Source organism: Mesoplodon bidens (assembly GCF_964165515.1).
Source record: "Mesoplodon bidens genome assembly, chromosome: 2".
NCBI lineage: Eukaryota > Metazoa > Chordata > Mammalia > Artiodactyla > Ziphiidae > Mesoplodon > Mesoplodon bidens.
The window spans coordinates 185801080-185823066 of record NC_138177.1 but is presented as its reverse complement, the minus strand read 5'-3'; the positions used below and the strand labels follow the sequence as shown (position 1 = coordinate 185823066).

Below are 21987 nucleotides of genomic sequence, written 5' to 3'. Positions count from 1 at the left end.
GCCTGGCCTGTGCCCTCTAGACGGCCGTGCCCCCTGCTCCCCCTGGTGGCTGCTCACAGGACGGCTAGGGCCCTCTCTGCCGACAGAGCAAGTGCTTTGAGTTCCGTCCATCCAGGAGTGGGGGGCAGCACGTGGGTCACCCAGGGGGGCTGCTGTGGTGCAGGACGGGCTGAGCACCCTCTGAGGTTCAGTGCAGGTCCCAGACCGCTGAGCTCAGTCTCCCGAAAGGGGGTGCAGGGCCCCGGTTTCCCTGGCCCAGCAGGGCAAGTGCGAGGGGGTCTTGGGCAAAGAGGGCGGGGCTCAGGCCCCTGCAGGGGCAGCCCCGCCGGCCTTCCTCATCCCACCCGTCCTCACGTTGCTGGGTGCTCCAGCAGTGAGGGACCTGGGTGCTGGGCAGTGGGGCTTCCTCAGTGCACAGGGCCCGGGGCCACGGCAGCAGGGCCCCCGCACAACTCTTGGTTCCTGACACCCATGGCACACACAGGTGGCCTCGCAGCTCTGTGGCCAGTTCCCCTGCCGCGATGTGGCATCTGAGGCTCAGGTCTGCACCCCGAGGGACGGGTCCAGCGGGGGAGGAGCCCCCGCCATCTCGCAGCACCTCCAGCGCCGGGCCCAGTGAGCCCCCCACCCGCCTGCCGTTAGGCAGGGCTCTGGGCATGGGCTCAAGGCCATGGCGACAGAACCCACGTGGTCTGAGGTGCTCCGAGCAGGAGAGTGGACCAGCCACCAAGTCCCTGAAAGTCTTCGAGGGCCCTCGAAGCCCGTGGCCTCCTCTCAGGAGCTCTTGAGTCAGGAGTGCTGCTCAAAGCCTGTCTGTCCTTCCCGTGTGCAGTGGGCCCAGGCGGGGCAGGGGCGCAGGGGGAGGCCTTCTCCAGACAGACACGCTGGGGAGTGATGCTAGAGGCCACGTGACAGGGCAGGGGCCATGGCCCACGGGCCAAGGTGGGCCTAAGAGCGCTAGAGATCACCTAGGGAGAGACCCCACTGCTGGGCTCCCTGGGGGAGGGGTGGGCAGGGCCCCCCAGGGGTCTGCCCACCCTCACACCGAACAGCAAAGGCAGAGACGCTCTGTTCTCACTCTGGAAACTATTTGCTGTGCCCTGACCTCAGCGTCCTGTCAGAGGCGTATACGTATATATTTATATTTATATATATATATATATATGTATATATATATAAAAGATTATTTAACAGTTAAATATATTCCAATAAGAACGTCTCACGGGACAGAAGTCGTGTCTCCCCACCACGAACACGTCAGCACTGAAGAAACACCGAGCCTGAGGCCGCGGGCGCCGAGCCCACGCCCGGGTGCAGCCGGCTCACTCACAGAAGCACAATATAAATATTTGGATTTGAACGCGGGTCCCTGTTGCAGTCGAGACACGTTCCTGACGCGGCGGGCAGAGCAGCCCGGCGGTGGGGGCGCCTCACTCGGCCGGGACCTCGTACTTGAAGATGACGCTGAAGAGCCGGCCCCCCAGCCGCTCGGCCAGCCACGCGTTCTTGATGACGGCCAGCTTGAGGCTCTCGCAGCGCAGGGCCGCGTGGTAGTTGGTGTGCACGGCGCGGCCCATGCCCTCGATGACCACCAGGTCGGCGCCGCGCTCCCGCACCAGCACGGCCAGCCCCTTGTCCAGGCGGCTTCGGGGAGGAAGGGGGCAGTGAGGAGGGTGCAGGCGGGGGGCCCGGCACCCTGCACTGAGCTGCACCCGGGGCAGACGCCACACCCTGCCTCCCGCCAAGGGTGGCGACTGGCGGGAACGCCGGAGACCCCCGACCCTCGGCCCCCCCAACTACGTGGGCCCTGGGTCCAGCCTGCTCCCCGGACAGCCAGCCCGGCAGCTGCCCTCCCGTGGCCCGGGGCCCAGGGTCTCGGGGACCCCTGGCAGCTGCGCTCCCGTTACTACAAGGAAGCCGGTTCTGAAAACTGGGCCTTGATGAGACTTTTGTATTTTGAACTTTAAAGAACCTGAGTCCTTCCTACAGCTTTTTACTGACCCTCCTTGTTGGTTAATAGCGGACCTGGAAGGGGATTAAGTCAACACTGGAGAATCGGCACCGGAACAGATTGAGAGCCTAATGGTCCCAGAGCCCCGATGTGCCCTCCTTTACACGGGCCGCTCCAGGTTCTAGAAGCCCCAGGGTGGAAAGCACTACGGTGATGAACTGATTATCCAGGGATAATCATCCAAGGTGGGGACACAGCCCCCCTGCTTCTTCCTCCCAGGGTCCCGAGCCCAGAGTGCCTGGACCCCACCCGGGGCTGCGGCTGGTAGAGCTGACTTCTGCAGGGGACCAGGGGGACCCGGGGGCAGAGGGGCCACATACCTGAGGTCGAGACACGGGGAGCTGGAGCCAGTCTGCATGAGCAGCAGCCTCCCTTCTCTGAGCGCCGAGCTGCCGAGCACAGGGGTGGTCACCCGTGAGGCGGCGCCCTGGGAAGCTGCCCCGCCACGCCCCCACCGCGCTGCGCCGGACCCCAGCCTCCCGCCCAGCTTACTGGACGACGGGGTCCATGGCCGCGATGCGCTCAGCCACGATGAGGGACTCGCTGTAGGTCACGTCGTTCAAGGCGGGGCCCGAGTTGCACGCCAGGATGACCTGCGACAGGACGCCGGGCTCTTTAGGGGCCTCGGCCGCCGGCAGTGCCTGGGCTCGCCCACCCACCCTCCCGCCCCCCACCCACCCACCTGGGGCCGCTGGCGGAGGAGCACGGCCTCCGGCCACCTCTCACGGCTGGGCCGGCTCTCGGGGAAGGACGGGAGATGGCCCCAGGGCCCCGCGGTCAGGCCGACCTAAGCCCCAGGACGCGACCGGCTGGGTCTCCTCCTCCGCTCCTGCCGTGCCCCCGCCCACTCGGCACCTACCTGCACACGGAGGGGCCCGGGGCGATGCCAACCCCACCGAGCACAGGAGCTGGGCAAGGGACCCGCCACGCGGCCTCCACACTCACCTCCGTCCCTCTAGAGAGAAGCTCCCTGACAAAGGGGAAGACTCCCAAAATGACGTCTACTCCACTGTTATCTGCGAAAATTAAGGCACATTTGTGAGGGGGCCCCTGTAAGACAAAACCAGGACGTTCAGTTGGGAACAGGCGCGTCCAAGCGATCCAGACACCTCCACGCTCCGCGCCCCGCGGCCGGGCGATCCAGACACCTCCACACTCCGCGCCCCGCGGCCGGGCGAGGGCTGCTGGGCCCTCTGGGCACTGGGGGCACAGGGGCAGCCCCGGTCTCTTCCAGAACTGCTAGCCCGAAGGACCTCTGACCTGAGGCCAGTGACCTCATCACTGTCCCGCCGAAGTCAGGCTTGGAGCGGGGAAGCCAGCTCGTACTTGTAGCTCGGGGCGGGGGGCTGAGGGGGACACTCCTGGGGGGCCCTCGGTGCACTGCGCGGGCCTGCTCCCCACCCTAGGCAGCTCTGTGCCTGTCGCCCGCGCCATCTCCCCGCCCATGAACCCCGCCCGGGCCCCTAGGGCACAGGACAGAGGCGGGGACAGCTCCATGTACCTTCAGTCTCTGAAGCCACTTGCTGTAGGAGTCCACGAGCCACGGCCGCTCTGTGGGACACAGGGACGCGGTCACCCGCCCGCCGGCCTCTCCGGGGAGCCAGTCCTCACCTCCCCCCAGCTCAGCGGGGATGCGCGGCCGCCTCGCTCCGTCCCCCCACCGGCCCGAGTCCTGGCACTGGAGGAGAGCCCGGGGCGCCCCTACCTTGCAGCTTCCTCTTCGCCTCCTCAAACCCAAACTGGGGGTCAGATTCAAGGACGCTGCACAGGGGACGAGAAAATAGAGTCACCCAAGCCCCGGACCTCGGCCTCCGTCGCTCCTGTGGGCCACGAAGCCCCTCCCGAGCTGGACGAGTGCACTGTCACCCGTCACTGCTGCCGCGTCAGCTCGAGGACGGGGGAGGTGGCACGGGGAAGCCTCCGTGCCTGCAGCCACAGGCCAGGCCCCCGGGGAGCACTGGCCACCAGCCTCGCCCCAACGTGCGGCCCAAGGGGCAGCCAGTGCCGAGGACAGGGAGGGGGCGGCGGCTGTCCCGGGTGCCCGGGTCCGAAAGCGCACGTTGGGTGATCCAGCAAGGCCCCTGCACGGGAGCCCCGGGGAAGGCACCAGACGGCGGGTCCCGGGACGGGACCCTTGGGGGGCCGGGGAGACGCGTGCCCACCACTGAACTTCACGAGGCACCTGTGCACTCCAACACCCAGCACCGTCTAAGCCCACCCACACAGTCACTGTGACACGGAGTTTCACACTGACGACACCCACACCTGCAGCCCTCCATGTGCCTGCTCTTGCGTGCGGGCAGGGAGGCTGGGTCCCAGCACCTGTCCCATCCGTTCCCGAGGCCACACGTGCCCAGCAAGCCCCGAGCAGCACCCCATCTCCCGAGAACCCCCGGTGCCCCCACTGCCACCTCCTCGAGGGCCAAGCTGGGCCGGCTGAGGCTGGGACTGCCGGAGCCACGAGTGGCCCAGGCGTCAGTTTGGGCCCAGGGGCTGTGGCTCTAAGGCCGAGCTGGAAGGAGGAGGGGAGGGGACGGGCCTGCGGGGCTGTGAGGACAGCGGGCACCTACTCAGAGACGGCTTTTGCTCCCCAGTCGAAGACGTTGCCGGCCAGGAGCCCTCGCACCAGGGCCAGCTGCCTCTCCTCCCAGCCCAGGGCGTCCAGAGAGTGGATCACCCTCTGGAAACACTTTAATGCCACGCCGTTGTCTTTCTGCTTCACCTGTGGGGAGACGCGCATGAAGACGTGGTCTGCCCTCCTCCAGGCCCCTGGCAGAGCAGGGAGAGGAGGGCGCCGTGCCGGCACGCTGCGGAGAACGTCACCGACAGTGCGCCTGCTCCAGGGGACAGAAGACTCCCACGTGACGTCACTGCAGGAGGCTGAACGAAGCCAGATGGCGTCAGGTTAAACGCAGCGCTGACTCGGAACAGCGCAGGCTGAGAGCAAGTGCGGGGGGCATGCTGATATCGGAGCAGGTTTGAGGTGTGCACTGAGGGTGGAGGCTCAGGTGTGACTGCGCCGTGGCCGAGCGCGGAGGACCCACACCCCCACGGGTGCCCACTGCCCTGACCGTGAGATCCTCAGCACCCAGACGCACCGTCCCCAGACACTCCTGTGCGAGGGCAGGGAGGAGGTGGCAGGGAGCTGAGGTAGGCTGGCTCTGGACCCCGCCCACGGCTCCAGGGCATGCGGCTTCCTGGTCAAAGAGCCCAGGGAGGCACCTCCAGGCCACCAGCCAGGCCCTGGATGGCTCGTGGCCAGGACGGACATCCTCAGGCACCAACTCTTGAGTTTCCAGGCTGAGCTCAGGAGGCCAGGAAGAGGCGAGGGGGCCTCAGTGCCACATGCCTGCCACCCTCACCGACGGCTGGTTAGAGCCCCCAGGACACGCTGCTGACGAGGTCACAGTGGTGCCGGCATCGGTCCACAGCTGTTCAGCCGGTGCTGCCGACCGAGGGGCCGCGGCCCAGTGCTCCTGGGAGACGGACCCTCACCAGGGCGGCTCCAGGATGCAGCCTGTCGCCAGCGCCGGGGGTCAGGGCTGCCAGCACACCCGCTCGCTGGACAGGACGGGACTGACGCCCCGTCCCCCACGGCCCCCTACAAGCATGTGCCCACCCACCAGAAGGGGGTGCTCACCTTGGAGTAGGGGTCCGGGAAGTTGAACTCATTCAAACAGTGCTCCCTCGTGTCCAGGAGGCTGCGCACGGTCAGGGTCCCGTAAGCGCTGAAGACAGAGCCGGGTGGAGGGCGGCTGAGGGGCCTGGACGGCTGGCTGCGCCGCCCATCGCACCCTCCACCCCCAGGGGCGTCCTTGCGGCATCCAGGTGCCAATAGGAGAAGCCCAGGAGGCCAGCGGGGTGCTGAGCGTCCCCGAGTGTGTGCCAGGGGAGGGGTGCAGAGCTTCCTGGGAAACTTCGAGGGACTCGGCCCTCGGGTGCGAGTGCGCGTTCCCATAGAGGCCGCCTCTCGGGGCTCTGGCCCAGGGCAAGCAGGTGGGCCACTCACAAGGGCTGGTGCCGCAGCGTCTGCAGCTTGTTCCAGTACTTCTGGCGGAACTTCTCGGCCCTCTCGGCTGCATCCACGGAGCCTGGCTGGCTCGCCACGGCGCGTTTCACGACCTACCAAGAACGGGGCAGCCAGCAGTGCTCAGGGCAGCCCCCAGCCCGTGGATGGGAGGCATTGGTGGCAGCCACTGGGGGCTTCCCTTGCCAGGTGGGAACGGGGTTGCCGCCAGCCCTGACCCAAAGCTCATATTCGTGTCCTCTGATACCAGCCCCAGGGCCCCACTGCACACCAGCTCCTGCTCTGCTGAGGGGACTGGTGGTTATGGACCATCCTCCAAGTCTGTGCAGAGTCCAGAGCAGGGTGGGACCCCTCGCTCTGAAGACAGACCCCATGGGCCTCTCTGAGGGGTGTCGTGGAGGAATGGGTGTTCCCAAGAGGCTCCCATGGCCTTGACCCTCCTGAGCCCGGAGCTGGAGGCCAGCCACCGCTGCCCCTGAGCCCTGTGCGAACCGCTTGCTTTTTTTTTTTTTTTGCGGTACGCGGGCCTCTCACCGCTGTGGCCTCTCCCGCCGCGGAGCATAGGCTCCGGACGCGCAGGCTCAGCGGCCATGGCTCACGGGCCCAGCCGCTCCGCGGCACGTGGGATCCTCCCAGACCGGGGTACGAACCCGTGTCCCCTGCATCGGCAGGCGGACTCCCAACCACTGTGCCACCAGGGAAGCCCGAACTGCTTGCTTTTTAAAGAAACAAGGTAGCCGGGAAAGCCACTTGCGAGCTGGTGAGGACGCACCTCGCTGACACCACGTCCCAACAAACTACTCGGTCAGGCTCCCACCTGGGAACTATGAATCACACCCCAAATAAAAAGCTCCTGGAAACCCCCGCTCTCCTCGTTCCCGCCTCTCACTGCCCTTGGGAACCTGAGACAGTCAGAGACGGCCAGGACCCCCAAGGCCCACAGCCAAATCCCTGGACGGACGGGTGTCTTCTTCCTGGGGGTGTCCAGCCCCGCCCCCAGCCCTCATCCCAACCTCACCCCCACCCCAAGCCCTCACCCCGTCCAGGGCCTCCTCAAAGCAGGTGAGCCAGTACTTTCGGGCCAGCGCGTCGTCCGTGAGGTCGACCGTGTCAGGCACGTAGGAGGACGGGTCCAGAAGGAGAGGCAGGTTGACGAGTGGCCTCTCCAGACGGTCCATTTCCAGCAAGTCGAACTGGGAGGACGAGAAGCAGGTGGGCACATCAGCCGTGTCCTTCCTGAAAGACCAAAACCCCCTCCTACAGGTCTGGGAACCAGCTTCTCCTCACGAAGGGAAGCTGCCGTGCGCGGCTCGTGGAGAGCCCGGCTCCTCCCCGGCCCTGGGCCCTTCCCGCCGCTCACGGCCTCTCTCAGCCCGGCGAGCCCTCCACTTGTCCGGGGGCCCGAGCCCGACGCCCCGACCCTGGGTCCGCTCATGCCCCCCGCCTTCCCGCCGCGCCCCGTGCTCTGAACCACGCACACCGACCGCCTTTCTGGTCCTCCCGCCCTGCCCGCCGGGCTCTGTCCTGCGGCTCCTGCCCAGGGTTGGTTCCTAGGCGGGGACACACCGCCCCTTCCCCCACACCCCGCATCCAGACCCACTGCCCCTGCCACGCTCAGCAAGGCCGGAATGCTCGATGCCCACGCCAGGGTCTTTCAAACGAAGGGTCCTGTGTGCCTGGCCCCGTCCTCGGATGAGAACTGAGTCAGGCAGCTGCTCCAGGGACGTGACAAGCAAGTGAGCTCAGGGCTAGTCCTCCAGGCACCCCTCCTGTCCCCCACCCTCCAGGGAGCTGCCCACCTGGGACTTGGCCCTGTGTTGCTGACTCGCCCACTAGCAGGGTGAGGCGGCAGGTGTGCTCGGACCAGGGATGGTCTGGATAAGATCCACCCCACGAGGGAGAGATGGGCTTTGGGGACGCGCCATGTGACCGCACGTTTAGCAGGGAAGGAGCTGGTGTGTTTCCACGGGGGTCAAAGGCAGCAATGGCTGCCTCCTGCCCGGCCGGCCTGCAGGGGCTGCTCTGCCCTCCGATGAGTGGGAGCTCAGACCTGAGCTCGGCCTGGCCTTGGCTGTGGACACCCAGAGAAGCGGCCTGGTCCCCTGCCCCTGGGGATCCCCACGCCCACTCGCAAGGCCACCCCAGCACGACAGGCGCGTGGGGTGCCCAAACTGTCATGGAGAGGGGCCGTGTTGCACGTCAGCACTGGCTGAAAGGCTTCTGGCCCGCCCACCCATTTCATTTTGCCATCTGTGTGGCTGGCATCCACGTCGCCCTTGACAAGTCAGAGACGTTAAGGCCTTTCTCTGCACACCCGTCACGGTGGGCCTGGGCCTTGCCAACCCTGCCCCTGGCACCTGCCTTTGGGAAGGGCCCAGCTACCCCCGCACAGCTGGCTGTGAAGAATGCGGTGTGGAGCTGTGGGAACTAGGGGTGCCACATGCGGGGGACTCTGCCCAGGAAGTGAAAGGCGGATGAGGCACATTCTTGCCATGTTTACACCGATTTACAAGAGAATCTCCAACTACGACTGAAAAGCAACTTTCCCTCCAAACGGCCAGCAACCTGCCCTGAAGGTGGCGTCCCGACCTGTGTGCCCAGGCCAGGCCAGGCCAGGCCAGGCAGCTGCAGGCCTCAGCCTGTCCTCCAGCCCCGCGTGCGATTCTGATAAACCACTCCCTGGGTTATCAGGGACGTGATGTCAATAAGACGGCAATGGGCTTCCCTGGTGGCGCAGTGGTTGAGAGGCTGCCTGCCAATGCAGGGGACATGGGTTCGTCCGGGAAGATCCCACATGCCATGGAGCGGCCGGGCCCATGAGCCATGGCCGCTGAGCCTGTGCGTCCGGAGCCTGTGCTCCGCAACGGGAGAGGCCACAACAGTGAGAGGCCCGCGAACCGCAAACCAAATAAAAAAATAAAAATAAGACGGCAACAGCTCGTCCAACGATGATCTGGGCCAGGACGGGGCCATGGCAGTACCATCTCGTCCCAGCTGGGAGACCCTCTCCACACCGGCTCGGCTGGCCGGGGGAGCCCCCATCCAGACATGGTGGGCCTCACCGCAAGGGGCGACTGAGGAAAGGGTGGAATCGCCTGAGGAAATTCGCAGACTCTGCAGGCTCGGTACTGACTTGAAACCATCATGCAAAAACGTGGTCTAAGAGAAGGGGCCCAGGCTGGTGCCCGCGACCCATGGTTTTAACCCGATCCTGCTGTGAACGGTCCCAGAGCCCTAGGAGAGACCCCCTGTGCTCCCGGAACTTTATATCCTCCCTGCAAACACGGCGGGGACTGCGTGGCCCCGGGCGCTCTGGCTGAACACCTGAAGAACGTGAGACACTACGGGAGGAACGAGAACAGCCAGCTGCAGGCTGCAAACGTCTCTCTTTGGCCCCGGAGTCTGCGGTTCATGACCGGCCTGCAACAGGAGGAGGCGCCTTCGAGCCTGGCCACGGCAGCACGGGGGCTCTCCTCGGGGACCACCAGGAGGCCCTAGCTGAGTCAGCGCACATGGGACCCAGCACCACCCGAGCCGGTACTCACGGTGCCACTCCTCGCCCGCTGCGTCGGGCAGAGCTCGGGCGATGAGCTCATGAGCCCGGAGCTGCCGGCGTAGTTCTCTTCCCAGCTGTACTGGTTCGGGTCTGCGGGACAAGAGACCCGGCGTCAACAGAGGGGCGAGCGGCTCGGCAAACCTCGGGCGGCCGGACTGCCTCTGGGAGGACCAGCTGCCGAAGGCCTCCCTGGCGCCAGGTGAGCCGGGGGCGTCGTTCTGTTGTGTTATTTCTTACTGGCACGGAGACCTCTCAAGCTGAGCAGTAGCTTCCGAAAGGTACCGTGGTTTATCTCAAGTAAGAAGCTGGACTTAGGGAGGCGGTGAAGGTCTGCCTGGGCTGCTCTGATTGGCGCTGACTCCCAAGCAGTCTGCCCTGTGCTTCCTGGGGCAGAACCACGCCTGCGATTCCCTCACGCGTCCTTCAAAGAGGACAGGCCGGACGCGCACCTGAAGCGCCAGTGGGGGGCAGACGGCCGGGCGGCGCCGGAGGGCCGAGGCTTTCGGAGGGGAGGCCGTGTGCGCGGCCCCTGCATGGAGCCCCGTCGCTCACAAGGACCCAGGGGTTGATTACGTGGCACCCACGCGAGTCGGTGTCCACTGGCCCCTCAGGAGAACCACAGCCAAGGCTCCTGCCACTGCCGGGGAGGCCCACGAAGACACCAGGTCCACCCACAGCCCTCGACCGTCGCTTAGCACGAGCAGCCCCTCCAGTCACTCCCCAAGGCCCCCCCCCGCCCCCGCCTCCGAGGCCGCAGCCCAACACAGGCCGCGCTGTACTCACTGTCTTGCTCGGCTCCTTTAAGAAACGCTCCTATGGCGCCCAGGTAGCCTTCGTGCCTCAAGAACAGCGCCTGGACCTCCCCCTGCCACGGAGACGCCCCTGAAGCGCCACTCAGCCCAAGGCTGCAAGTCCACCTGACACAGGTGGCCTCCCTCCCAACTCGGCACTTGTCCATGGGGCTGTACGCACACGCGGAATTCAAGAGCCCATCGTTTAGAGCAGCAGTCGCCAGCCTTTCTGGCACCAGGGACCGGTTTCACGGAAGACAACTCTTCCATGGATGGGGGTGGCGTGGGGGTGGGGGTGGGGGGGCGTGATGGTTCGGGCGGTAATGCGGGCGATGGGGAGCGGCCTGCTTCCTAACAGGCTGCAGACAGGTGCCGGTCCGCAGCCTGGGGCATGGGGAGCTCCGGGTCAGAGGGTGAGTAACTTCTTCCACAAAATGCACACCCACCCAGTTCCCCACGCTTGCTGGGGGCCACACACCCCCCCCCCCACGCCATGACTGACACCTAGAAGCTCACCTGGAGCTCGCGGACAGTGGGAGGTAGTCCCTAGACCCCACCCCCGGCAACACGCCAAACTCAGGGATGGCCACGGCGCCCCAAGCACAGGATGCCCGGAGCCAGTGGGTGGGAAGGGGCTGGGGACAGGGGCTTGGGGGTGCTCAGCGGGGTCCTGCCTTGCTCCCGTCCCCTCTCAAGCCTGCGAGTCTGGAGACACGGGGGCCCGGGCCAGGGGCGGGCAGAGCAGAGGAAGGACGCGGCGGCCGTTACCTTGGAGAAGAAGTTGATGCTGTAGGTGATGGTGCGCATGGTGACGGGGTGGCCGCGGATGAAGAAGCCGCCGAAGTACACCCGGTCCAAGCAGTGGAGCTTGGCGTACAGGCAGGCGAGCTGCCCGATGTCGTTGCTGATCATGTGTAGCAGGCTCTTGGCCATGTCCTCCCTGGAGAACTCTGGGGGCAGAAGCAGCAGCTGGGCAAGCGGCCGGGTGGGCGCCTCGCGCCTCCGGGGGTGAGAGCGGGTGCGAGGCTGGTACCTGTGTCCGCGGTGGCCGACTTCCCGAAGCTGCTTGCAATGAGGTTGCCGCTCAGCCCCAGGGTCTGGTGGGCCCCTCCGTAGATGTCCTGCACCAGCATGTCCACGTTCGTGTGTTGGCCTCGGGAAGCCAGATGCAGCAGCTCGTCAAACTTCTGTGGGGACAGAGCAGACGGGAGCACCTGAGGAGCCGCAAGCTGGCAGAAGCCCACGGCCCTGGACGGGCCCACGGAAGGGGGCCAGCCACCGCGCTGGGTAGGGAAGGCCCTCTCCTGTCACGGCCCAGAGGTGGGGGGAGACGGGCAGCCTCCGTGGACCACCTAGCTGGGTGACACTCTGGCCACTCGGACGCCCGTCCTTCAGAGACGCGGGAAGCAGAACGAGGTACACGGAAGAGCCACCTTCGCAACAACCCCAGCCAAACACGAGCCTCCGAGCCCACAGCCGCCAACCCTCTCCCGAGGGGACCAGGAAACAGGCTGTCCCGTGGACCCAGGAGCATCCTCCTAGAGCCGCCCAAATACCTTAGTTTTGGTGAGCAGAGCCCCGAGCCCCCAGAAGGTGCCGCCCCCGATGGAGCTGCCGCCGACCCACTCGAACCTGTCCTCTGTCTCCACCTGCAGCGAGATGAGGGCAGGCGCGTTAGCAAGGGGGCCCCCAGCCACTGCCCAGCAGGTCCCGGGGACGCGGTGGCTCAGGGCTATCCCCCGCCCTGGGTGGCGGCGCTCTTGAAGGCCGAGTCTGGGTGGGCTCGGCAGGTGCTCATGCTGGAAGCAGGGGGCCCACCTCCCCGCGGACTGCCCGCGCCAGGCACTCCGCGTGCGGCCTCGCGCCCGTGAGCACCAGAGGCAGGCCTGGGTCTGTGCCCGCCTCCCCGTGCCTGCGTGCCTGTGCCTGGCATGGCACTGACACGCAGCCATTGCTCAACAAAGCGCTGCGGAGGCCCGTCCTCTCCCACAAGCCAGGCCCCACCTTCACGATAGAGACCCCAGAGCCGATGCTGACGAGGAGGTACGGGAAAACGCTGGGGTGGCTGGTCTGAAACCGGAACTCGGGGTTGGAGCCCTTCTGGTACACGAAGGCCTCGTGCGGGATGTTCTTCAGCACGAAGTTGCAGCCCTTGATCAGGCAGGTCATCACGTCCTCCTTGTCAACCCTGCCAGGGAGCAGCCCAGCCACTGGCACCGGCACGGGCCACGGCACGAATGGCCCCTGCCTCCCCGCCCCCGCGGCAGGGCCGTAGCCCCGGGACCCTCCGTCCGGCAGGACGGCGAGCATCGCGGCACCGCGGGAGCGGGGCCGACTCGGTCTCGGGGCTCCGTTCCTTTCCTTTCAGCCCTCGCCTCTCCCCACCTACCATCTTCAGTCCCCCGAGCCTTCCTGAGTTTCGGCCACCTGAATCCCACTGCAGCCAGCCCAGAGCGTGGCCTCAGGCCCACGGCCACCCACCAGCCACCCGGAGCCTCACTGGGTCCTGAGGTCTTAGGAACCCCCAGAGCCGGGCGAACGGGCTGGTGCAGGAGAGGGGCCACTGCGGCCGCCACGTCAGGGCCCGGCCCCGTGAGCGGAGGCCAACTGGCCCCCACGCTCCCCCTCCCCGCCCCGAGGTCCCCACTCACTTCAGCTGCAGCTTCTCTTCGATGAGGTCTTTGAACTTGTATGCCCCGCCCCCGGTCGCCTGGATGACTTTGGTCTCGGTGTTGACCAGGTGGTCTTTGATGAAGTCCAGGCAGGCTTCTATGTAGGTGTTCTCGAACTTGACAAAGTGCAGCCTGGCGGTAACCTCCTCCTGGACGGAGATCTCATAGGGCGGCTCGTGGTCCTCCTGCTCTGTGTCCTGGGGGTGAGGTTGGGGAACCCGCGTGTGTGCACTGCCTCGGGGAGGGGACGACGCTGACACACAGCCCCTGAGCACCCTCAGCAGCGCCGACGATTTCTGCCTACCCTGAAGTCCGTGGGAGTCTTGATGGCGACGCAGGTGGGAGATTCGGGGCAGGGAGGCACGAGCAGGCGGGGGTGCTCTTGCCAGGGCTGGGATGGAAGGGGAACTAAGCTGGGAGCATGGAGGGAGGGGCATCGGCACTAGAAGCTTCCAGGGCCTGCCCGGGGTCCTCCCAGGAGGCTCACCTTGTCTGAGTGGTCGAAGGACCGCACTTTGGCAACTTTGTGCTGCACGGTGGAGTAGTAGGCCAGCTTGGTCAGCGACCCGCCTACGGGGGAGACACAGATGCAGCAGATTCAGAAGTGGCTGGACGGGACCCGAGGCTGCCCTTGCACAGGCCCTCATCTGCCAGACCTGGGTCCTGCCCACAAGGAGTTTGGTGCTACTTGAACTTGAAAACCCTGCAGGGCACCAAAGAGAGGAAGGGAATGAACTGCGAGACCTAAACACACTCTGCCTTCCTTGAAAAGCTCTGTTCCTCCTCAGGGCCCAGACTGAAACGGAGATTGTCCGTCTCTCCACCAGCACTGAGTCCTTGACGAGCAAGGAACCTGCTGTTTCTGGGTGACTCGGCGATCCTCAGTGGTTTAGGAAAATTCTGCTTCAAACTCTGATCTTGAGGATGAACCAAAGGAAAATGCTGACAAATCCACTGTTTTCACTGAAAAGCATACAACGGACGGTCCGTGGAAAGAGGTGGAGAAGGCAATGCGAGGAGCCCTTCCCAGAGCGGACGGGCGGGGGAGGGGCTGTTTTCACCAGGAATGTGCAAGGGGCCGCAGAGCAGCAGCTGAGGCCCGGACTCACCAGGGAGGCCCTGCAGAGGGCGGTGGGGACTTGTTAACGCCCCTGGGAAGCCTGGATGCCCCTGGCGTGTGACCAGGGACAGAATATCAGGAAGCAGATGAGGCCTTTGGGCAAGTTAAAAAGATCCCCAGAGCAGTCCTTCTGGAGGAGGAGTTCTGGCGAGCCCCGCTCCTGAGTCAGAGAGGAGGCGTCGGAGGCTACAGGTGATTCAAGGCTGTGAAAGCCACGAACGGCAGAGCAGAGAGAGGCAGGAGGCTCAGCTCTGCAAAGTGACCTTGGAACAAACTGTGTTTCCTAGGAGGCCCGACAAAAATCAGGGGGGAAACCCCTTGTCTTGAGAAGGCGGCTAAAATTATTAACAACTGTTGTTTTGTGACAAAACACTAAGGGAATATACCACAAACGCTCAAGTCAGAAACACAGATTTGGAAACACAGTATCCGAAGGCCAAAGCTCTTCCAGGTGAGAAAAATCAAACCCCAGCTTCCGAGACCAATCACACCTGTCCCATCGGAGCCGCCTGCCTGGCAGTGTGGACAGGGCCTCCTGGGACGTCCTGCGACCTGGCCTCGTTGGGCCACGTTTGGTCACTGATCACCGTCGTCCTGGGCTTGCTCTCATCCCCAGACCGTGAGCTTAAGACACTGAACTTGGCCTTAAGCCTCCTTATCCTTCCTCCCTGCCCCCAATCCCGGCCTAGCCCGGAGCATCTTTCACTGAAATGCCTGTTGCCCGATTCACCTCTGTGAATAAATCGTTTCCTAAAAAGACAGGCAACGCAAAGGGATGAAGACATCTTTTGAGAAGCTCATCAAAAGTTACCCAGGTCCCAGAAATCCAATTCCAGACAGTGTGCTCCTCAAGTCAGCTATAAATTACAACCAAAACACACAGTGCTGGGGTTTGTGGGGGGCCGTGGGGGGTGAGCTGGGTTCTGTGCACCGCACACCATGCACCCCGAGTGGGGCAAAGCCCGGCACTGCCCAGACTTGTCTCCCACCCCAGCCAGGAGACAGCGGACGGGGCAGGGGGCTGCGAGCAGAGCAGTGCGGTCAGTCTGAGCCAGGGTGAGTTCACAGAGCAGCACAGGGGGCGCCTGCGGGAGCCCTCCTGCTCTCAGGGTCCCTTGCGATTAGAGTGAACGCCAACTTGGCCCGGGGCCGCACACGTCACACCTGATGAGGGCAGTGACCAGGCGGCCAGCACAGTCCCGTGCTCTCTGGTGGACGCCATGGGCTCTCCAGGCCACCCCACCCCATGCTCCACCCTGGGGCCCACAGCATCCTCGACTGATGGGAGGAACATGAGCCAAGACCCGCCAGTTTATCCAGAACCCCGGGGCCTGGTGCGGGGCTGTCCTTCCACTCCAGGCACCTCTGTGCACATCCCTGCCCTGTGGCCCCTGCTGCTTCACCCAAGGGACCCTCCCTCCGCCCAGCAGAAACCTGGAGTCAAGTCAGCTTCAAGTATGTGTTGACCCAAAGCGTCCCTGAGGCTTTTGAAGCAGGGACTCCACCAGCGGAGAGGGCTGCCCCATCAGAGCTGGACTGAGAGGCTTGGGGAGGGGAGAGGAAACCGGCAACCTGCTTGTGAACCACACCGCTGACTTGCGGATTCCTGGCTGGAGGGCCCCTGCCCTGAGCCCTGACCTCCCCTCAGCTACACTAACAAAAGTCTGTCCTTGTGAATTCCCTGGCGGTCCAGTGGTTAGGACTCTGCGCTCTCACTGCTGGGGGCCCAGGTTCAATCCCTGGTCGGAGAACGAAGACCCCACAAACCTCGCAGGGTGGCCAAACCCCGCCCGCCCCCCCCCACAAACACAAATGTCTGTCCTTAGTAGCAATACACGTGTCTTTTAAAGAACCAGACAGAGGACCCAGAGCCAGGGGGAAATTTCAGAGAGAAAATAAACACGGGCACTGAAAATACGCCTTTGAGTGTCCTTCTGCTAAGTAACCCTGACAGGGCTTGCCCCTGGAGGACAGGCAGGCACCCCTTCCGCGCCGCAAGCTAGGGCCACGCAGAACGACCCAAGTAAGCCCCGTGGCCAGCCAATCGTCAGGGGCGCTTCAGAAGCGTTAGGTGCCGACCCGTAGGAGCAGAGCCCCCAGGGTTAGGGCAGCAGCATCACGTGCGGAAGCTCCGAGCGCACGGCCACTGGACTGCCATCACATCAGGAGTGCTCAGGGCTCCGAGGACAGCGGCAGGGCCCCGAGGGGCTGACTTGAGCCCCCAGGCGGCTCCTCCGCGCTCACCGTCTCTGGCCCAACGTCCAGCCGGGCACCGTTCAGGCGGGTCCCCTTCGCGGGGACGACCTCAGGCTCACAGCTGCCCTCGCCCGCCCTCTGCCTGGCTCCGCCCGGCCTCCGGCTTTGCAGGTGGGGGTTCAGGACGCTCCCCACTTTCCTGGACACCGCCCCTCCCCCAAGCCCGTGACTCCAGGGACCGCCCCCGCCCTCAAGGACAGGGGAGCGGGGCGGCCCAACCCCTCCGGGGAGAAGCGCAAGGTCCGTCCCTGCATTCACTGAGCGGCCACGGCGGGCCAGGCGCGCGGGGGTCCCGGGCCGGAGGTCATGGACCGGCCGCGGACCGCCCGGGTGTCCGCGCCTCGGCGTCCACATCCGAGAAAGCGGTCAGCGGGAGGCGTCAAGGCATCGGAGAGGGAAGGAGGGACCCGCGGGGGGCGGGGCTCGGGGGTGCTCCCGACCTGAGGTCTGCGCCCAGGTCCTCCAAAGCCCCGGCCCCAGACATCCGGTCCCCGATCGCCGGCAGGCGGGGAGCTGGGCCGCCCGGCGGCCGACCCCCACCCCGGCTCCCGAGGCGGGATGCCAGAGGGGCAGCCAGGCCGCCTCTCCCGCGGGACTACGAGCCCCTGCATGCCCCGCTCCGGCCGCGCGGCGCCTACCGGGAGCTGTAGTCCGGCTGCCGCGGCGAGCGGGCGCCGCCGGCTGCCCGCGGACTACAAGGCCCGATAGGCCGTGCGAGCCGACGGCCCGCGCCCCGCCCTTCGTCCTTGCCACCGCCCCGGCCCGCCGGCCTCGCTGCCCGCGCCCGCGCCCGCCCCCGCCGCCCCGCTCCCCGCGCCCGCCCGCGGCGACCTATGTCTATGGCGAAGCGCTTGGCGTTCTCCAGGTTGCGGAAGATCTCGTCGGGGGGCAGTGTGATGCTCTTGTCCAGGCTGTCCCCGCTGCTCCCGCTGCCGCTCGCTCCACACTCCGCCATTTTGAATGTGCTCGGCCAGCCTAATCAGCCATGGAGATATATGCGCATATATTTGACTGCTAAACGCCTCCCGCGCATAGATTATGCTAATGAGCACTCGGGCCGGCCCTCGCCCCTCCCGCCGCGGCGGCGGTGGCGGCTGGAGGGCCGACTCACGCAGGCGGGCTCGGGTGCCCCAGACCGGACCGCAAGGTCGCTCAACACAAAACCTCTGGGCTGTCGTCGTCTTTGTTGTTCCTTCACTGAGTTGGCCGGATGCTGACCTCAAATGATATGAGCTAGCGCAGAGGGGGCACCTGGGGTTTGGAGACCAGCAGGGTAATCGGCTTCTTTAGTGACTGCGGTTGTGAGTCTGGCACCTGCACGTGAAGACGCTTGGGACCCACCAGCTTGGTTCCCTAGGAGTGCGGGACCGTGGGTGTTAAAAACCCTATGCAAACAGGGGGAGTTGGGGACCCTGCCCTCTAGAAGCCTTTCTCACCCCGCCTGGAGTAGGAGCTACCCTTGCAGTGAATGATGGTGAGATCCTCAGAAAGTGCAGGGGAAAGCTGGGCAGCCTTCCTGGAGGAGGCAATTTTCTGGCAAAAGAGGGAGTCTGTGGGAGTTTGCAGGGAACAAGCTGAGAAAGCTTCCATATGGTGTTGGGGACAGGCTTCCAGGGCTAGTCTCTGGGAAGGCGTGGAGGCTCTTCTTAAGGGGCGCGTACCCCTCAAAAGCAGTGGGCACTTTGCAAAAGAGCCCAGTGTTGGAAGCATGCCGAGGGCCTGCTGTGGCTTTGGCACCTGCCTCCTATGTGACCCTGGGCCAGTTACTTTGAGTCTCTGGACCTCAGCCTCGGTCTGAGCATGCCACCAGCTGCCTGACCAGGTCAGCCTGACCAGGAGGTACACCCACGAGGACAGCGATTGCCCCCGCTAAGTTCAATTATGTGCCTGCCGCACAAGCAATAAACGTGAGGGGTGTGAGAGGGGCTTCCCATCCCTTGCTCACCACTCCCAGGGCTCAGCAGGGACCCCAGAGGCCACTAGCAGTACTGGCCTGGAAGGGGTGCTATGGACCTCCGCTGCAGAGTGGACAGAAAGGGATGGAAGGCAGAGCAAAGAGAGGTGCCAAGCAGGAACGAGGGAGGGCCAGTCTGGGTACCTCTGGGTCCCTGCACACTCAACCAACACCCTGGGCCTGCCTAAAAATAGGTGCCCTTTCTGAGACCAGGGCCTGCCCTTGGCAGGTTCATTGCCAGCACTGCCTGTTTCAGCCTTGGTGAGCGGTCCACCTGCAGGAAGGCAGGGCAGCTGGCCACCTGTGGGCCAGCCGACAAAGTTACCCCAGGAGCTTGTCCCAGGACAGGGCCACCGGGCAGGGAGGACCGTGGAGGGGCAGACCCCTTCTGTGTGTTTGGCCCAGCCACACCCTTTTTGCTGCAGCAAGAGGTCTGCTGCAGGCTGTGGCTTTTGGGTTGCTCTCAGCTGGACAGAGCTGGACATTCCTGTCACTTCACCACCACCCCCCACCTGCAGGGAGCTATAGTGAGAGGTCTAGGGCGGGAACCCAGGTCCCCCGCCATGTCCCCCCCTACTACACACGGGGGACCTAATATGCTCCGTGAGGCCCTCTCCCCTCCAGCCTGCCTCTCCCCTGCTTCCCTGCCTCTCACTCACTTTCTTCCCCCAACCCCGTTTCTCCCCAGCCTCCTGACCTGACCCCTCACCCCTCATTTCCAGCTTCTGCTCCACCCCCCCCCACCCCCCCACCCCCCCCCCCCCCCCCGCCACCGCCTGTCACCTCCGCTTCCTCCCTCCGGGCTTCTCCTCTGCCTGCCCTCCTCCCTCCCCTCTCTCTTCAGCAGGAGCCCAGCCCTTCTTCCTGTGTCCAGGGGGTCGCTGGCAAGGACACTGCCCACCCGTGGCTGCATACCACGATAGTGCCCACTCCCCGTCATCCCTGCAGACCCGCCTGCCCGGTGGCCACCAAGGACACGTGTAAGGCACAAGAGACAGACAGCGGAGGGGGCTGAACTAGTCGGATTTTATTAGAAGTCTTTAGAGCAGTCCCGTGGCTCCCACGTGACTGAGAGTTCAAATTCTGAGTACAAAGTTGTGCCCACGCGCACCCACCCACACGGGAATCCTTTAAGGATCGTGGTGGAGACCCCCAGCCGCCCCACACAGCCCCGGTGTGAGCCCGGAACAGACAGCAAAGCATCCCCGGGGGCCTTGCGCCCACGGCTCTGCCCTGTCCTTCCACGCCCATCCAGGCTGACACTCTCGTTCCTACGAGGATACACCTTGAGTTCCGCCTTCACAAAAGGCAAATGTGCCCACGGCACGGCCTGCGCCAGGCCCACTGGCCTGGCAGCACCGGATCTGAAGAAAGCCCTCTACGCATGGGGCGCCGGCTGGCCGAGCCCCGCCGCCTACAAATATCATAGAACCCCGGCAGTGGGGACTTCCCAGAAGTCACTTGCTGAAATGCAAACACAGAGCAACCCCATGGGGTCAGACATTTGGCAGAAGATGGGCCCTAAATGACAAGGACACTGCACGCACATTCTCTGAGAATGACCCTCCTGCTGGCCCGCCAGCCTGGAGAGAGAGCCTTCCGGAGAAGGGGCCAGTCCAAGCCAGGGGCGGCACGGACGATGGGGAGGCCCTTCCCTCTGCCAGAGGAACGCGCTGGCCCTCTGGTCCTCCGGGCAGGGCGGCCGCCCGCGGGTCACCACGGCCGCCAGAGGCCGCAGGCGGGCTGGCGCGCAGAGGCGGCGGCGGCCTTGGCCGGGGCGGGCGCGGGCGCGGAGCCAGGCGCCTTGGGCTCCTTGGCGGGCGCGGCCGGCGCGGCCGGCGGGCGCTGGAAGTGGTAGAGCAGCTTCATCTGCGTGTCGCTGGCCGCGTGCAGCGTCAGGAACTGCACGGCCTCCTGCAGGCACCACGAGTAGCCCTCGCTGTAGTCCTGGTGCAGGCTCTTGGGGCCGGCGGCGGCGGCGGCGAAGGCTGCGGGGAGTCGGGGCGGCGGTGAGCGGGGCCGGGGAGCCCGGGGCGCGGGGCGGCGGGGAGCGGGGCGGGGCGGGGGTCGCGCGGGCCGGGGCTCCAGGGCGCCGGGCGGCTCACCTTTGCTGTGTTTCAGGTAGCTGACGGCCATCTCCAGGATGTCGGCCTTCTCCAGCTTGGAGTTGGGCTGGTGGCGCGCGAACTCCTGCTCCAGCAGCAGCTTCAGCTGCTCGATGCTGCTGTTGATGCGGTCGCGGCGCATCTTCTCCACCACCGGCTTCCGCAGCTGCGGGCGGGAGGAGGGGGCGTCAGCGGGGCCGCGCCAGCGCGGGGGCCGCAGGGGCCGCGGCCGCGCACTTACTCGGTTTTTCTCTTTGGGGCTGAGCAGCTCCACAGCCACGGTGCTGGGGGCCATGCCTGGCGCGGGGAGAGGCGAGGAGGCGAGGAAGCAGGGAGCGGAGCGGGCGCGTCCCGTGCTGGCGCGGGCCCCGGCCCCTATATAGGCGCGGGCGGCGGGCTGGCGCCTGGGGCCCGGGCGCCGCGGCCGTTCCCACACTCCGCGGCCAATGGCGGCGCGGGCCGCACAAAGGCGCCGGCCCATTAGCGCACGCTAAATTGCCTGTGAATTGGCGCGGGCACAATGGGCGCTCCCCGAGGAGCAGGTGGGCCGCGCGGCACAATGTCGGGGCTGTGGGAACGCGCTCGCCCTCATTAGCATCCCGGGGCCTGATGCTGGGAGCCCCGCGCCTCAATATGCTGCCTTTTCCCAGGCCGCGGGGACAAGGGTGGGGGCAGGAAGGAGCTGCGCCCCTCCCCTCCCCTTCCCTCCCTCCCCCTCTTCTCTCCCTTCTCCCCCCCTCCCCAGCGACTCCTCGCTGCTGGCTGGCAGAGGCCAGGAGCCCAGATAAGGGGAAGCTTTAGAATGCACAAGTGCGGGCAGCTTCCAGGAGGGTGGGCACCGTCCCTGACAGGCTAGGGGGACGGAGGAAGCCGCACTTTTCCTGAACAGACACAGTCACCTCCCTCTGCACAGGTGGAAGAGGGGCCCAGGCTCTCAGGATCAGTCCTACTGGCACATGTGGCAAGTCCCCAGGCTGTCACCTGGGACACGTGACTTCAGAGCTAGAAAATGGGCCGCCACGCCTCCCTGGCTGGGCTCTGGGTAGCTTCAGGGAGCCAGAGTACCCGAAACGCCCAGCATGGAGCCTGGCACCTAGGCGGTCCCCCCAGGAGCTGCATTCCCTCCTCCCTGGAGCAGTTCAGCAGACTGTGGCATCTGGGGTGCTCTGAATCAGCAGGTGGCCTCCAGGGTCCCACCCCACCCCCATCTGGATGGGAGTCTGACCGTGGCTGTCCATGGAGCACGGGAGGGTGCGTGGCTCCAGGCGTGCTCTGTACAGGTGTGTGGTCACTGCTCCTGCGTGACTCGGGGGAAGCCTCGGCTGCATGCTACCCTCTGCACTGCCTTAGGAGCACTTGTAGGGCTTGCTGTCCCTAGGCATTTTGCCAGTGGTGAGGAAGGGGATGCCAGGTGGCAGACATGAGGCTCCTGCCTGGAGCCCACACGAACGCTGTACCTGCTCAGACCCACTGGAGGAACCGCTGATCCCGGTAC

The 21987-nt window shown here is 65.4% G+C and overlaps 2 protein-coding genes across 5 annotated transcripts; both read right to left on the bottom strand.

Moving 5' to 3' along the window:
* Positions 1–1101: 1101 nt before the first annotated feature.
* On the bottom strand, positions 1102–17396 carry PANK4 (pantothenate kinase 4 (inactive)). 4 transcript variants are annotated; one of them, XM_081225306.1, is made up of 20 exons: positions 17265–17396; positions 13545–13627; positions 13037–13254; positions 12390–12573; positions 11942–12034; positions 11419–11572; positions 11154–11335; positions 10378–10459; positions 9584–9684; positions 7076–7231; positions 6021–6133; positions 5652–5739; positions 4582–4733; positions 3717–3772; positions 3513–3562; positions 2957–3061; positions 2694–2798; positions 2504–2604; positions 2332–2400; positions 1102–1644 (listed from the first exon to the last, which is right to left on the bottom strand). In XM_081225306.1, exons 1-20 carry the CDS (start codon positions 17386–17388, stop codon positions 1431–1433), a joined length of 2430 nt encoding a protein of 809 aa, XP_081081432.1. In that variant the 5' UTR covers positions 17389–17396; the 3' UTR covers positions 1102–1430. The 4 variants fall into 4 exon arrangements, with proteins under 4 accessions (XP_081081432.1, XP_081081434.1, XP_081081431.1 ...); XM_081225308.1 differs by lacking the exon at positions 2694–2798; XM_081225305.1 differs by lacking the exons at positions 13545–13627; positions 17265–17396 and having other exon boundaries at positions 13037–13538.
* A 2704-nt stretch (positions 17397–20100) lies between these two features.
* On the bottom strand, positions 20101–20787 carry HES5 (hes family bHLH transcription factor 5; the record flags this gene model as incomplete). The annotated part of the gene is made up of 3 exons (XM_081225858.1): positions 20101–20375; positions 20493–20658; positions 20734–20787. 3 exons carry the CDS (start codon positions 20785–20787, stop codon positions 20101–20103), a joined length of 495 nt encoding a protein of 164 aa, XP_081081984.1.
* Between the last annotated feature and the right edge of the window lie 1200 nt (positions 20788–21987).

Coding starts and splice junctions, on each gene's coding strand:
- PANK4 (XM_081225305.1), bottom strand. CDS start 13,494: ATGCCCCTCCCTCCATGCTCCCAGCTTAGTTCCCCTTCCATCCCAGCC. Junction 12,574..13,036: donor GAAGAGAAGCTGCAGCTGAA/GTGAGTGGGGAC, acceptor GCTCCCTGGCAG/GGTTGACAAGGAGGACGTGA. Junction 3,773..4,581: donor GGAGCAAAAGCCGTCTCTGA/GTAGGTGCCCGC, acceptor TCCCCTGTGCAG/CGTCCTTGAATCTGACCCCC.